This window comes from Dendronephthya gigantea, unplaced genomic scaffold (genome assembly GCF_004324835.1).
Source record: "Dendronephthya gigantea isolate DGI-Jeju-01 unplaced genomic scaffold, DenGig_1.0 000002F, whole genome shotgun sequence".
NCBI classification, from domain to species: Eukaryota; Metazoa; Cnidaria; class Anthozoa; order Malacalcyonacea; family Nephtheidae; genus Dendronephthya; species Dendronephthya gigantea.
In genome coordinates this window covers 2,311,547-2,327,437 of record NW_021163012.1, presented here as the reverse complement: position 1 = coordinate 2,327,437, position 15,891 = coordinate 2,311,547, and the positions used below count along the sequence as shown (strand labels likewise).

The 15,891-nt window shown below is 39.1% G+C and overlaps 2 protein-coding genes and 1 long non-coding RNA gene across 7 annotated transcripts in view; 2 read left to right on the top strand and 1 right to left on the bottom strand.

Moving 5' to 3' along the window:
- Nucleotides 1–1,105: 1,105 nt before the first annotated feature.
- Nucleotides 1,106–7,056, top strand: LOC114538232. The gene is made up of 8 exons (XM_028559385.1): nucleotides 1,106–1,209; nucleotides 1,954–2,180; nucleotides 2,298–2,776; nucleotides 3,158–3,575; nucleotides 3,834–4,146; nucleotides 5,052–5,286; nucleotides 5,718–5,949; nucleotides 6,736–7,056. The coding sequence occupies exons 2-8, from the start codon at nucleotides 1,956–1,958 to the stop codon at nucleotides 6,934–6,936; spliced, it is 2,103 nt and encodes a 700-aa protein (XP_028415186.1). The 5' UTR covers nucleotides 1,106–1,209; nucleotides 1,954–1,955; the 3' UTR covers nucleotides 6,937–7,056.
- Nucleotides 7,057–7,705: 649 nt separating this feature from the next.
- LOC114537253 lies at nucleotides 7,706–15,611 on the top strand. Of its 3 annotated transcripts, none has more exons than XM_028558391.1 (12): nucleotides 7,706–7,956; nucleotides 8,141–8,204; nucleotides 9,267–9,375; nucleotides 9,525–9,629; nucleotides 10,439–10,637; nucleotides 10,985–11,380; nucleotides 12,057–12,312; nucleotides 12,634–12,765; nucleotides 13,011–13,264; nucleotides 13,605–14,022; nucleotides 14,518–14,743; nucleotides 14,925–15,611. In XM_028558391.1, exons 3-12 carry the CDS (start codon nucleotides 9,304–9,306, stop codon nucleotides 15,132–15,134), a joined length of 2,268 nt encoding a protein of 755 aa, XP_028414192.1. In that variant the 5' UTR covers nucleotides 7,706–7,956; nucleotides 8,141–8,204; nucleotides 9,267–9,303; the 3' UTR covers nucleotides 15,135–15,611. The 3 variants fall into 3 exon arrangements, with proteins under 3 accessions (XP_028414192.1, XP_028414201.1, XP_028414209.1); XM_028558400.1 differs by having other exon boundaries at nucleotides 8,019–8,204; XM_028558408.1 differs by lacking the exons at nucleotides 7,706–7,956; nucleotides 8,141–8,204 and having other exon boundaries at nucleotides 9,116–9,629; nucleotides 14,925–15,610.
- LOC114537306 overlaps nucleotides 14,642–15,891 on the bottom strand; it is a 34,241-nt gene continuing 32,991 nt past the window's right edge. For all 3 annotated transcript variants that reach the window (XR_003688582.1, XR_003688581.1, XR_003688583.1), the window contains exon 5: nucleotides 14,642–14,754. This is a non-coding gene — a long non-coding RNA (uncharacterized LOC114537306). The remainder of the gene's footprint in view (nucleotides 14,755–15,891) is intronic.

The following is a 15,891-nucleotide window of genomic DNA, read 5'->3' as shown; positions in this document are numbered from 1 at the left end:
ACATAAAAAAACATTTGAAATTCACCGTCGTTCAAATTTAGCGCCGTCGTCTATGGCTTACCATCATTTTGCAATTCACTTTACATGTATTGTGTTTTGATAATTTTCACTTTTATTTACTCCCGTTTTATGCTTTATTTTCTAATTTTATATGAATTATAGAACAGTAAATAGATTGAGGTCTGAGTCACAAACTTTTTTCCGTTTACTACATAATTTAGGAACTTCTCCTAAAGGTTTGTATTCATTGCCACGGCACGAGCCTTTTCTTAAAACGTCTTAAAATTCGAGGAAGAATGATGGACTTCACTCAAAGTCTGTATTCCTCTGACTGTATTGCATTCTACAAGCGCCTGAAGTGAAACAGAATATTTTAGGCCAAATCGATCGAGTTTTCAGAAGAAACTTCAGGAGGAAGTTCTATAGGCGGGGAGATTGTGATGCAAAGACAATTACTTCGAGCGGTCGGCATTGATAAAAAGAAATATGGTGTTTGGTTATGACGGCTGAAAGGTAAACATTTAGCAATTAAAGATGATTGACGTGTCGACGTCTCATTTTCAGCCCAGTAATTTTTCAATGGATAGTAATTTAACATGTACACTGTAAATTGCACATTTGCAGCTAATAGCTATAGTTTTGAAAGAGAACCCCCAAGTTGAGAATACTAAGGTTAGATCCAAATTATACCAATCAACACGTAATTCTAGAGCGATTGGAAAAAACACTAACCGATGGATAGCGCTATCCAGCTTTCGTGTCCAGAAACTGGACTCCATCACTGATGAGTGAACTATCAAACCAGAAACTGTTAAAAAACGTGGGAGAGCAAGTTACTTTTTGCATTAAATTTTCAAGATCTCCAGAAGGCAAAGTTGTAATTATAATTAAATCCTGATGAAAATTATGCCGTCAAATACGACTGTAATGAAATTGAAATCGGTACATCTTCATGGGCAACTGTGTCAACTAAATTACCTGATTAAAATGAAATAATGTCTTTACAGCAATTGCGATATTGACCCAACTGAAATCTGTGCAAACGAACCTCGTTTTATGAGTAAAATATGAGTGATTGAGGTGTTGAAGTGATTATATAATTCAGGTTCTTGTTGAAAGCAAAACCAGATCGCTGTATCGCTGATAGAAGACAGTTAAATTTGTTGAAGTTAAAGAAAACAGTATTTCATTGTTTGCAGCTACACAGAGGTATGTTGTACTGCTCCAGGTTTCAGAAAGGATCATCTAAACTAAACTAACTATATTTATACTGGATAACTCTATCAGTTCTAAACTGTTCTTCCTCGAGGTCCAGTAAGGATCATCTCTTATTGATCCAGTGTTACTACCGGAGGAAACCTCAACTAAACTAACTTTATTTATACTGGATAGATCTATCAGTTCTAAACTGTTCTTCCTAGAGGTCCAGTAAGGATCATCTCTTATTGATCCAGTGTTACTACCGGAGGAAACCTCAACTAAACTAACTTTATTTATTCTGGATAGCTCTATCAGTTCTAAACTGTTCTTCCTAGGGGTCCAGTAAGGATCATCTCTTATTGATCCAGTGTTACTACCGAAGGAAACCTCAACTAAACTAACTTTATTTATACTGGATAGATCTATCAGTTCTAAACTGTTCTTCCTAGAGGTCCAATAAGGATCATCTCTTATTGATCCAGTGTTACTACAAGAGGAAACCTAAACTAAACTAACTTTATTTATACTGGATAGCTCTATCAGTTCTAAACTGTTCTTCCTAGAGGTGCAGTAAGGATCATCTCTTATTGATCTAGTGTTACTACAGGAGGAAACCTAAACTAAACTAACTTTATTTATACTGGATAGCTCTATCAGTTCTAAACTGTTCTTCCTAGGGGTCCAGTAAGGATCATCTCTTATTGATCCAGTGTTACTACAGGAGGAAACCTAAACTAAACTAACTTTTTTTAGTAATGTGGTGTATTCAATGCATTTGCTTTCTGGCATTCTCATCTCTTGCACGGAGCGATGATACCTCGTATGAAGACGAGGCGAGTCTTCAAGCAGAGATCAAAAATATAAAACAGAACCAATTGAGCCTTCAAAAGACGATTGGTGCCGTTGCCCGTCAGCTCATGTTGCAGCAGCTGTTCGTGGAGGAACGCATCAGATCCGATGGACATTCTGGTTTGAAACAGGTGATTATTATCAGATGGATGTTTTGATAAAAAAGTATGCAATATTGACAGATTTTATCACCTGTTACAGAGGAAAGCAAAAAAATTATCTTTGCGATTTCTGTTCTATCTTCATAGGTACGTGTATACGGTTTGGGTGACCGGCCTTATCACACCAGTACACATACCGGAGGTTCAATCGCCGCTATACACGACCATGCAAACAACTTTCGTACCGTCGGTATGGGCGAGTATATCGCCGTCATGAATGGGGTCGAGTTTCGTACCCGGCACAACGACTACCGGCTATACATGCCTCACAGGACCGATACCCGGTATGGAAAATGGGAGCAAATTCCGTTCCCGCCTGTTCCACCGGAAGTGACGTCGTTGCCCACCACAGAAGAGCAGATCGTGGAGATGAGAGAGTGGTTCAAGGCTTGGCGTGACCAGGACACGTCAAAGAGAGACTACAGGAAGTACTTCAGGCCTGTGTTGTGTTACCTCGAGGGAGCGTGGACCAACCCCAGCACAAAAGGAGATATCGACGAGCCGTTTCCCAGCGACAGACATTTCGTTGATGCCAAGAACTGGTTTGAATTGCAAGAAAAGATCAGGTACCATAGCTTTTCAAACGACCAGGTCCAATACGAATTACCAGTGTTACAACAGAAGGAAGCTAAACTGAAATTACTTTATTTATACTGGATAGCTCTATCAGTTCTAAACTGTTCTTCCTAGAGCTCCAGTAAGGATCATCTCTTATTGATCCAGTGTTACTACAGGAGGAAACCTAAACTAAACTAACTTTATTTATACTGGATAGCTTTATCAGTTCTAAACTGTTCTTCCTAGAGGTCCAGTAAAGATCATCTCTTATTGATCCAGTGTTGCTACAGGAGGAAACCTAAACTAAACTAACTTCATTTATACTGGATAGCTCTATCAGTTCTAAACGGTTCATGAAAAGCATGTAAATTTATCTATTCAACTCCCAGGTTCACTTCGTACTCCGGACGAAAGAGTAATTTTGAGAACTACGCCTATCTTCCGACCACCATCATGAACGTGACGCACGGTACAACGCCTGTGTTCGCGCAATGGAACTACCGTATCATGTGTCATCCGATAAAGGGCGACCTGCCTACGAACCGGCTACGAGTCGTCGACGAGTTCGGGCGACGAATGAGGAGCCGATGGACCGTTGACGATCTTACTTGGACGAGGCAAGCACGGTTCCAGTTAAACATGAAGGACCAGGACAAATGGCACAGCCACTTCCCTCGTGGGGAATATGGATTACTGGATAAAATAATGGCGGAAATACCAGGCAAAGATAACTATCCTGGAGACTTGATTGACGATGCATTTGATTTGCCCGCAGTTAGACTGGACACCACTAGCGCTAACGACAAGGTAGGAAGAAGCATACAAATTAAATTCTGGAAGCAATTTTGGAGTATATATATGGATACCAGAGCTGTCAAAATGTATTACTTGTTAAGTAATCTACAAGAATATTATGATAGGTTAAATTTTTTTTTTTTGGAAAAGAACAAACGTTGAAAATTCGCACCGTGTTGCCAAATCGCGTCCTGTCTGCGTAGGCCTTTAGGAGAGCAGCTGAGTGAGTCCGCGATTTCATATGCTAGCTCTTTACTTTGTGTTAAACAGATTAACGCAGCCTACTATAACCGGGCATTCAGAGTGACACAGAGGGGCGCCATGGGATTGAGCAACAGACATCGTGGATTCTCTGACGAGAATCTATTCATGGCGATGACGACACAGGATAAAATTGCTGGCATGAATCTGAAGGATTGTCAGTACGTGAACCGTAAGCGAGTGTGCAAGTTGTACAATCAAAAATGGACGTACGCCATACCATTGGAGATCATCTACCTCACACCTCTGTCAAGGTGGAACCCTTACGATCTGCAGTTCAAAGGACATCCTAATTCAAAGGCAGGCCGCGAGGTTAATGAAGGTATTGAAACAATTAATAGACTTTTGCCGCTTAAACTCGCCAGCAAAGGTGGGCATCCTACTTAAGCGCTGTTTACATGATCCCGCTGAGCCAAGATTCAACGAAGCGTGAGGTGACTCTGAGGTATTGAACTGAGTAAATGGCATGATCTTGGCAGTCGTATAGTCCGCGTCCCAACGATAGCATGTGCTTGTTTTGTTTTGTTTCGTAAACACTTTTCACAACTTTTTTTGGTGAATCTCAGGTAACCAGGCTCATTCATGTAAACAGCCCCTCCCTTAGTCTAATTTGGCACTATTTACCTGGGGCCGGTTGTATCAAGCCCGTTTAGCTTAAACGGTGGCTAAGTCAAATTTAACATCTTACTTGAATGAGTCAACTTGAATATTATGCACTGAATATGTAGTTGTAACGAGTATCTTTGTATTAAGGTTAAAAACATTTAGTTCTTGAATAAAACGATAGACTTGCTTTCTATTTTGAACTTAACCACCGTTTAAACTAAACAGGCTTGATACAACCGTCCCCAGTGGAAGAGTGCCGGTTGTAGTTTATGGGTTAATAAGACTGCCATTACTCTAATGTCAGATTATCCTCTATGTCAGTAAAACATTCCTGCTAGTGAATGGCTTAAAAAGCGTCAAATAAAGCATACCTTTAGAATGTTAACACTCATAGGAGCATTAAATTTCAACTGCATCTCACTTATATAGTTTCATCAACTATCGCTTAATTCTAGCGAGAACAAGAGTTACAAGAAATTAAGCAAAAACTATAAGTTTGAACGAGCTCAAAGTTAGTTGAAAGTTTATGAAGGTTTTCATCACTTGAATTACTATAGTGACACTCGTGCATTCCACATTCAACAGGATTAGACTAACAAAACGATGCAAATGTTTTTAAAGGTGGAAAGCGTAATGGGGCTTCGCGCGAAAAAGCATACAATGGCACGAGCGAGACAGTTTACTATCAAACTCCACTGGCTTTCTTTAATGGTGATCTTAACGGAAAGGATCCCGCCGACACGGCCAGTAGTGCTGTCTGGGTCTTGAATAAAAATGGCGAAGCAAAACAAACATCAGCTTCAGGGATTCGTGTCTTTTTACCTTCCATACCAGGAGTCGGAGTTTTACGTCAAAGGTTAGTGTATTTTATTGCAAACGAACTCGACCGGTGTGACACAGAATTACACTGATCAATGAAAGAATTTTCCCTCAACCAATAATGGGCGAAAGATTGCAAGTAATAACATTCAAGATATAACTGCAGGTCATTTAAAAACACCGTCATGAAATAGTTAGCTGTTTAAGCGAGAGTTTTCTTTAAAATATACGCCGTATAAATATATAGATAAGTTCCAATATAACCAAGGAGCAGCGTGGCAGCGTCTTCAAACAGCTTGTGGTATAACAACTGCCTAAAATAGACAAAACACTTCTCGACGTTTCGACCTGAGGGCCTTCGTCAGGAGAGTTAGTATGGGAGAGTTAGTATGGTACTAACTCTCCTGAAGAAGGCCCTCAGGTCGAAACGTCGAGAAGTGTTTTGTCTAATATATTTTAACTTTCTAGGTATCCGATAATGCCGGTGCATGGCGAAGGTAGTTCAGTGTGGAAAGAGTTGTCAGCTGTGTCCGACGCTCTCTTGGACTCGCATAAACATCTCGCACTTTACCGTGAATCAATAAACACTAATCCTCTCCCTACTCTACCCCCGGTGCGGCGTGTCACACTTCATACTGGCCCATCGACATTCGAGAGGGTGACCAAACACACTCACGAAGTGGTTCTTGAGGCTTACCAGGTATTTATATTGGATAGTTCTATCAGTTCTAAACTGTTCTTCATAGAGATCCAGTAAGGATCATCTCTTATTGATCCAGTGGTACTACAGGAGGAAACCTAAACTAAACTAACTTTATTTATGCTGGATAACTCTATCAGTTCTAAACTGTTCTTTCTAGAGGTCCAGTAAGGATTATCTCTTGTTTATCCAGTGTTACTACAGGAGGAAACCTAAACTAAACTAACTTTATTTATACTGGATAGCTTTATCATGTCTAAACTGTTCTTCATAGAGATCCAGTAAGGATCATCTCTTATTGATCCAGTGGTACTACAGGAGGAAACCTAAACTAAACTAACTTTATTTATGCTGGATAACTCTATCAGTTCTAAACTGTTCTTTCTAGAGGTCCAGTAAGGATTATCTCTTATTTATCCAGTGTTACTACAGGAGGAAACCTAAACTAAACTAACTTTATTTATACTGGATAGCTTTATCATGTCTAAACTGTTCTTCCTAGAGGTCCAGTAAGGATCATCTCTTATTGATCCAGTGTTACTACAGGAGGAAACCTAAACTAAACCAACTTTATTTATACTGGATAACTTTATCAGTTCTAAACTGTTCTTCCTAGAGGTCCAGTAAGGATCATCTCTTATTGATCCAGTGTTACTACAGGAGGAAACCTAAACTAAACCAACTTTATTTATACTGGATAGCTTTATCAGTTCTAACCCTGCAATCGAATCCTGGGTCATATTGCCAAATATTGGACATTTCATTCCATCTTCCTCTTTTTTTTAGATTGCAGAACTCAACAAAGGCATGCATATTACGGTGACAACGAGTGAAAGCAATGGACACGAACATAAAGTCCAAATTCGTTATCAGAAACAACGCGACTTCTACTACGTTAATGTTTGCGACGGTAAATACAGCAAGTGGCCTTATCGTTGCTGGGACAAGCATCTTGCTAAGATGACTCAGATAACCATCGCTGCTTAAAAAAGGAGACTACGTGATGCATATTAAGACGTCTTATATCATATTATATAATATCAAAATACCTCATGATGATATATATAAGAGTGAGAGTAATAAAGTGCATTATAAAACGTAGTTAATGAATGGGGTGATCTGCATTCAGCAAACCTAAACTAAACTAACTTTATTTATACTGGATAGTTCTATCAGTTCAAAACTGTTCTTCCTAGAAGTCCAGTAAGGATCATCTCTTATTGATCCAGTGTTACAACAGGAGGAAACCTAAACTAACCTGTATAGCTGATAGAAGACAGTTAAACTTGTTGAAGTTAAAGAAAACAGTAATTCATTGTTTGAAGCTACACAGAGGTATGTTGTACTGCTCCAGGATCCAGTAAGGATCATCTAAACTAAACTAGCTATATTTATACTGGATAACTCTATCAGTTCTAAACTGTTCTTCCTAGAGGTTCAGTAAGGATCATCTCTTGTTGATCCAGTGTTACTACAGAAGGAAACCTAAACTAAACAAACTTTATTTACACTGGATAACTCTATCAGTTCTAAACTGTTCTTCCTAGAGGTCCAGTAAAGGCTAGTTTCCACTGAGGAAAAATCTCCTTTGAATCGGAACGGACAGGAAAATTCCTTTGTCGGTGAGTTCTCAGGCGGCGTTTGTACAAAGGAAACTTTCCTGTCCTGTCCGATCCAAAGGAGCATTTTCCTGAGTGGAAACTAGCCTTGAGCATAATCTCTTATTGATCTAGTGTTACTACAGGAGGAAACCTAAACTAAACTAACTTCATTTATACTGGATAGCTCTATCAGTTCTAAACTGTTCTTCCTAGAGGTCCAGTAAGGATCATCGCTTATTGATCCAGTGGTTAATTTACCGAAACTAAAGCAACTTAGTCTACTGCTGCTAGTGTTAGAGAAGACCCTACTCGTTACAAAGAACAGATCATTACTGGGGTCTGTTAATCATGCGTGAAGGCTTTGCCACTTAACTGAATGACTGAAGAGGATCTACGTCAATGGAAGGTGAGGTACTTTTGATTATGGAGTGGTTTCAGTCAATCATCTGAGTGCATTGTTCATTTCAGTTTCTGCTTCAATGGATGAAATAAATACAACTGGTCGTGTCGGCGAGAAAGACGATTATAAATAATGCCAGGAAAAAAAGAAAATATTGATTTGTGATATTGATTGTATATCTCATTTCCAGGCGAGGAAATGGTAAACATCACTTGAAGTCATTTCGTACAAAAAGCTTTGAAAGCACGGCTGTGGTTAGTAATGGATTGTTTGGTGTTCCTCCCATCAATGACCTAAAACAGTGGCGAATAATTAAGAATTTGATATTAAGCAACTCACAAACAAAGCATTTATACAAATCTGGATAGCTCTATCAGTCCAAAGTTCCACAAAGGATCGTCGCCTTTTTATCCAGTTTTACTACAAGAAGTCACTATAACTTGAACAAAAATTTAAACAAACTAACTTTATTTATACTGGATAGCTCTATCAGTTCTAAACTGTTCTTCCTAGAGGTCCAGTAAGGATCATCTTTTATTGATCCAGTGTTACTACAGAAGGAAACCTAAACTAAACTAACTTTATTTATACTGGATAGCTCTATCAGTTCTAAACTGTTCTTCCTAGAAGTCCAGTAAGGATTGTCTCTTATTGATCCAGTGTTACTACAGGAAGAAACCTAAACTAAACTAACTTTATTTATACTGGATAGCTCTATCAGTTCTAAACTGTTCTTCCTAGGGGTTCAGTAAAGATCATCTCTTATTGATCCAGTGTTACTACAGGAGGAAACCTAAACTAAACTAACTTTATTTATACTGGATAGCTCTATCAGTTCTAAACTGTTCTTCCTAGAAGTCCAGTAAGGATTGTCTCTTATTGATCCAGTGTTACTACAGGAAGAAACCTAAACTAAACTAACTTTATTTATACTGGATAGCTCTATCAGTTCTAAACTGTTCTTCCTAGGGGTTCAGTAAAGATCATCTCTTATTGATCCAGTGTTACTACAGGAGGAAACCTAAACTAAACTAACTTTATTTATACTGGATAGCTCTATCAGTTCTAAACTGTTCTTCCTAGGGGTCCAGTAAGGATCATCTCTTATTGATCCAGTGTTACTACAGGAGGAAACCTAAACTAAACTAACTTTATTTCTACTTGATAGCTCTATCAGTTCTAAACTGTTCAATAAGTCATCTCTAATGTATCAATGCAGTTCGATTCCAAGAGGAAACCTAGGTTGCACTACTTTTATTTCTGTTGTAACGAAATTCAAGTATATACTTATTATAAACCTGTCTTCCATTCAATAGGGACTGCCTGAATTTGGTCGGAAAGCGCAACCCAAATATGACCAAATATGACCACCTCGTTTTCAGGTTACTGTCTCGTGTCCAGTCAAGCAAGTGTATTGGCGGAACAGTATTTCAAATGTTTTAAAAGTCCTCATAATAGTATGTAGATTAGGATTCGGACCCTTCAGTGCTCTCGAGTTGTCAGTTTACCAATGCTCTGACCGTTCATGCGTTTTGAAGTGCTGTCCAGTGATTTCATTTTATAAAATCATGAAGCATCGAGATGCAGCTCATAGTTGCTTTGGTCGCTGTGCAGAGCAGACGAAGAAGGAAGGAAAAGACACAGAAGAACACATCAAAAGATCACAGAGAAATTTATATGTGAGTTTCTTGTGCATTGAGCTGTACTAGTTTGAAATGTTTCTTGAATTTTTGTCTTCTGCAACAGTGCATGCGTTTACCAGTAACACATTATCAAATTATCAAATTTTTGGGAGAGCCATAATTGCAAAACGTTTTTAACCTTCTTGCAAGAAGAGTCTGACGTTTTTCCAACCTTTTCAGTCCAACGTTGAAATAGAAATTATATACATGACTTGTAGGACTCTGGTTGACTTATCATATCTGCTTTCAATGTACTGTTGTTCTCATCTTCCACAAACTGTTCCTGCTGAAACTTGTTTCACTAGTCTAGTGCCTTGTGATGTTATGATCAAGATTTCACTTTAAACTTCCTCAAAGTCTAAAACATATTGTTGCTCTTAGTGCTTTGCAATGGTTTTTTTTAGTTTCCTTCTCAACCTTTCTTAAGGTCTGAAATTGACTGTTGCTACTAATACCAGGCTGACTAGTCTAGTAGTGTTGTAATGTTGTTTGCAACGTTCTATGTATTGTGTCCTTTTCAACCTTCCTTGAAGTCAGAAATTTACCGTTTTTGCTACTAATACAAGCCTGACTAAGTTAGTTCTCACCGCTTTCCAATCTTCTATTAAATAACGTTTATCCGGCCTCGTGACTGATTTCTTTACTGATACAACCCTTTCTTCTCTGGTGCGTTTTAATTGGCAATGTTTTGTTTAAAGGCTTTTCATTAGTTTGCTTTTGTCATGCATGATCAACCTTAGTCAGTCTGAAATACGGGCTTCAAATATCTATGATTTAAAATTCTATCTTGCTTTCTCTCCATGCAGTTGGAAAAAATGAGCACTGTTCTATTTTTGCTGGCCATATTGCTGACCTTCCATGGCGGATCATGCGCAGATATTTCGCTGCAAGAGATGATTGAAGAGATGTCCAGAAAACTTGATGAATCCGATAAACGCATAACAGATCTTTTACGTCATACCATGCAACTAGAGTTGTTTGTCGCCGAAAGATTCCGTTCGTCAGGTATGTTGTTAGAAGTTGTATGACAAGAAATCAAATCCAATAGCTGTTTCTTTCTAGAGGTCCAGTAAGGATCATCTCTTATTGATCCAGTGTTACTACAGGAGGAAACCTAAACTAAACTAACTTTATTTATACTGGATAGTTCTATCAGTTCCAAACTGTTCTTCCTAGAGGTCCAGTAAGGATCATCTCTTATTGATCCAGTGTTACTACAGGAGGAAACCTAAACTAAACTAACTTTATGTATACTGGATAGCTTTATTAGTTCCAAACAACGAGCTTTTATTTATCATTACTAATAATGATTTAGTTACAAATATTTTTCAATTTAAAACAAATCTTTCTAGGTCAAAGTGGTCTGAAAAAAGTGCGTCTCTCAAACGAAGGAACAAAGTCGTATCACGCCGACTCGTTCATCACCGGAAAACGTATTTCCTCGATTCACGATCACTCCAACAATGTCCGTACTGTTGGTATTGGCGAAATAATTGCTGTTATGAATGGGGTTGAATTCCGAACCCGGCACAATGACTACCGGCTATATATGCCTGCCAATACCCCGGGGTATCATGCCACTCAGGATATACCGTTTCCCGATGTACCACCGGAGGTTTTAGCCCTCGAGCCCGATATACCTGCAGCAGTTGATGAGATGATCGAATGGTTCAAAGCTTGGCGCGATCAGAACTACACAGTTCGTGATTATAGACCATACTTTAAGCCATTATTATGTTACATGGAAGGTAAGGAAGCGGCCTCCACAATAGATCGGTCTCTCACTGTGAGGTGCTAGGATGGAAAGGTGTTTGTGTTAGAGAGGTCTCTGTATTGGAAAGATCTCTGTAGTAGAGAGATGTCTGTATTAGAGAGATGTCTGTATTAGAGAGATGTCTGCATTAGAGAGTTGTCTGTATTAGAGAGGTGTCTGTATTAGAGAGTTGTCTGTATTAGAGAGTTGTCTGTATTAGAGAGATGTTTGTATTAGAGAGTTGTCTGTATTAGAGAGGTGTCTGTATTAGAGAGTTGTCTGTATTAGAGAGATGTCTGTATTAGAGAGTTGTCTGTATTAGAGAGGTGTTTGTATTAGAGAGTTGTCTGTATTAGAGAGATGTTTGTATTAGAGAGATGTTTGTATTAGAGAGTTGTCTGTATTAGAGAGTTGTCTGTATTAGAGAGTTGTCTGTATTAGAGAGATGTTTGTATTAAAGAGATGTCTGTATAAGAGAGGTGTCTGTATTAGAGAAGTATCTGTATTAGAGAGGTTTCTGTATTAGAGAAGTCTCTGTGTTGGAAAGATGACTGTGCTAAAGTGGTTTCTGTATTGGGGATGTGTCTGTGGTAGAGGGGTGTCTGTGTTATATAAAAAAGTTGTCTGTATTAGGGAGAAAAACCCAACAGCCTATTTCAATTCCATTTAAGGTTCCTGGATTCATGCAACAGATACAATCGAAGAGCCTTTCGAGAGCGACCGACATTTCGTAGATGCCACCAGCTGGTCTGATCTAGAGCGCAAAGTACGGTTCACGTCTTATGGAGGAAGGAAAGATAACCTGGAAAATTTCGCCTACCTACCTACTACAATCATTGATTTGGTGAATGACACTCATCCCGTTTTCGCCCAGTGGAATTATAGAATCATGTGCCACCCTTTGAGTAACGATCTGCCTCTCAATAGGTAGGAAGGTCACGCTGCTTGGCGATCGTGGTTTTGATCTGAACTGAGCGATTTCTACCGTTTTAGTATTTACTATAAACAGAGCTAAACCAAAACGTCTAGTTTAGTTTAAACAGAGTTTAGACCAAAAAGTCTACCTAATCTTCCTCTGGGAAAACTCCATTCATATGAGGATCATGAATTTTTTATACCATTATACTGTTGATATTTTCTTTGACAATATCCTTGCCTAAAATAGAGTTTTAGGCTGTTTCCTTACCGCTATTGCCCCGTATCTCCACAGTTCAGTTCTTGATCAGTGATTTTTCTCCTGTTCCACAGACTACGTAGTGTGGATGATCTGCAATCACGAATCACTTACAAGAGAACATTAGAAGAGCAGGCAGCGACACGAGCAGGAAGATTCCAGATTAATCCTGTTGATGATGACGAATGGAAGGATAGATTCTCGAGGTAAGTCATTAAGTTAATAGCTCTATCAGTTCTAAACTGTTCTTTATCTCTTATTCATCCAGTGTCACTACAGGAGGAAATCTAAACTAAACTAACTTTCTTTACTGGATAGCTCTATTAGTTCTAAACTGTTCTTCCTAGAGGTCCAGTAAGGATCATATGTTTTTTAATCCAATGTTACTACAGGAGGAAACCTAAACTTTAATCAACACTGGATAGCTTTAGCTGTGTATATTTCTATTCAGATTTGGTTTCTTGGACAAACTGATGGGTGAAATTCCAGGAAAAGATAACTATGGTGCATACATTGAAGACAATGCCCTGGGGCAGTTGGCAAGGTCTATGGACCCAGACCATGAGGGTGATGTATTAAACGCCGCCTACTATCACAGGTATTACAAAGTGAACGAGAGAGGTGCTATGGGACAACAGCTCAGACACAGAGGATTCTCCGATTCCAATTTATGGATGGCAATGACAACTCAAGAGGAAGTGGCAGGCAAGTACTTTGTTTAAGCAACGTTGTTAAGCAAAACATTTTGCGAAAAAATATTTTTTTCCTTGGAAGCTGAAAGAGTTTCCTATCAAATTTGAAAACACTTGAAGATGTTCTTTCTGGCTGTAGCAATATTTCCCATCAAGTGTGAAATGTTTCCTTCTTTCTGCCTATAAATTTTTTCCATCGAAAGTGAAACGTTTCCCATCATATTTGGAAAACAAACTATAAGATGCTGTTTCCGGCTGTGGCGTTGTTAAATTTTTCTTTCTTGTAAACTTCCTGCTTGACAACATGGCGACATGTCCCGGGCAACAATAGTAAAATAAATTATATTTCCCAGGCATGTCTCTTGAGCGCTGCAAGGGTTCGGGCAAAAGACTAACTTGCGAAACCGACAGTCAGAAATGGAGCTACGCTTTTCCTCTTGAAATCATCTATCTGACGCCACTGAATCGCTGGAACCCGTACAATCTTGAATACAAAGGCAAGTTCAATTCGGACGAGGGAAAGACAGTGAAAGAAGGCATCCGAAATGGTGGCTATGAGGTGGACACGGCATTCAACGGGCTCAACAGCAAAAACTACTACATCACGCCGACCGAAATGTTTGAAAGTGACGAGAAGAATAAAGACGAAGCTGACACCACCCAGGGTGAGGTAGGGGTACTCACTCCCGAGGGTCACGTTGCCCGGGTTCGAGCTTCTGGTATACGAGCTTTCTTCCCGAACATCCCGGGGGTTGGTGTCCTGCGTCAAAGGTACGTACATCGACGGTTTATGGTCTGTTAAAGTCTTTTAATCTATCGCGAGAGCTAGAAAACTCTTTTTATCAGTGGGAATTCGTGGGGACATCGTTTTGATGAGCTGCTATGACTTAGTAAACTGAATTAAGGTATAGCTGAATTCGGACTCAAATGACATAAGTAAAATGGTACTTCTACCATTTTCATCCGTGCTCGCATGTGCATTGGGCTGCTAGTTGTTCAAAGGCGGGTTAAATTTTACCTTCTGCACTGGCTCTCGTTTCAAAACTTTTCAAAATATGACTTCTATTTAACCAGAAAATACCCGTGGGAAAGGTATTCAACTTTGGTTATGTGCACACACGGTAAAGTTTTCGAGCGTTTTCACATTCGTTTTCGCGCCAAAACGATTTCCAAAACCGTCAACCATCTTTTGAACAACTGGCCTCATAATTAGTATGTTTCTTCCGAAATAGGGTCCTCCAATTTATATTAAGCCTTCATTCACAGATACCCAATAATGCCTGTGCATGACGAGGGATCTACAACTTGGAAAGAGTTGGAAGCACTTGAGGACATGATCATGGGCACCCAGACATTCGGAGCGTTGTTTAACGAGCCGCTAACACCAGCGTCGGACACAATGATTGCGATAAATAATCTGGACAAACCAATAACAATCAGGACTGGCCAGTCTTGGAGTAGAGACATCTTACATCACACCCACGACCTCGAGGTATGTCTTTCCTGTTGAAGAAAGGAAACTAAACTAACTTTATTTATACTGGATAGCTCTATCAGTTCTAAACTGTTCTTCCTAGAGGTCCAATAAGGAGCGCTTTTTAACCTGACAAGCACTCTTTCAGATGTCTGTCGTTAGACATAGCATGCTAATTTATTTTCTTTTCAAATAACAGCTAGAGGCGGATGAGGTTGAAAAAATCAAGGCAGGAGGTATTGTCACGAAATTTTCCTCGGAAATCCAGGGACACGCTCACGAGATCATGGTTGCTTGGCATGAAAACAACGCTGGCTTCTATATTTCGGCTTGTGACGGGGATATGGGTCCATGGGTTCTTGCGAAGAAGTGTTTTGACAAACATGAAGCAATGATGACAATCGTATGAGATCACTGAGTAGTTTTAGAAATGAATTCTCGAGGATCCAATTAGTTTTGTAGTGATTCACAATCAGCCTGAGAGCAGATTGAAAATTAGTAATTATGTGATTTAGAGGCAATGTTTTAAGATGGCGAGTGGCGACCATGCATTGTATGAGACCAGTAGTTTTATAGAAATGTTTTCTCGCGGGTCTAATTAGTTTTGTAATGAAGGGTTGTAGTTTTTCACAATCTGCCTAAGAGCAGATTGAAAATTAGTAATTATGTGATTTAGAGCAATGTTTCAAATGGTCTCTCGCGGGCTTAATTAGTTTTGTAATCTGTAGAACGAAGGGGGTGGTGATTCACAACGAGACACTGTAGTACTTTGTCATTTATGCTGGAAACAAATCATTAATTATAGACACTTTAGACTATTAGATGTTTCTCTAAGCTTGACTTTATTCTCTTTATTTAAGAATCCACCAAGCCCTCATATGAATGGTTGAAATGTATTGCCTTCTCTTTGCTTTCCTTCCGATCAATAATATAACTGCTATGGTAAACACTGTTCTTCATTCTTCGAAGGACTGCATACCTGACTTACTTTTTTCGGACTAATATCGATTAAACCCGAATAGTTGTTTTGGAAGGGATAAGAATCTTGCATGTGTTTGCCAGACGCCAATGCATTAGGAAGAATGAATTAGAGTTGGTTGGTCAGAAAAAACGCACGAAATCATCAACAGAAATCCAACTATATTTTATTATTAAAATTTATGTGC

What these genes read in the sequence shown, in the direction of transcription:
- LOC114538232 (XM_028559385.1), top strand. Translation starts at nt 1,956, where the DNA reads ATGTGGTGTATTCAATGCATTTGCTTTCTGGCATTCTCATCTCTTGCA. An exon ending in GACATTCTGGTTTGAAACAG is followed by an intron (nt 2,181 to 2,297) that starts GTGATTATTATC and finishes CTATCTTCATAG; the next exon opens with GTACGTGTATACGGTTTGGG. An exon ending in AGGCCGCGAGGTTAATGAAG is followed by an intron (nt 4,147 to 5,051) that starts GTATTGAAACAA and finishes ATGTTTTTAAAG; the next exon opens with GTGGAAAGCGTAATGGGGCT.
- LOC114537253 (XM_028558391.1), top strand. Translation starts at nt 9,304, where the DNA reads ATGACCAAATATGACCACCTCGTTTTCAGGTTACTGTCTCGTGTCCAG. An exon ending in GATCACAGAGAAATTTATAT is followed by an intron (nt 9,630 to 10,438) that starts GTGAGTTTCTTG and finishes CTCTCCATGCAG; the next exon opens with TTGGAAAAAATGAGCACTGT. An exon ending in AACGATCTGCCTCTCAATAG is followed by an intron (nt 12,313 to 12,633) that starts GTAGGAAGGTCA and finishes CCTGTTCCACAG; the next exon opens with ACTACGTAGTGTGGATGATC.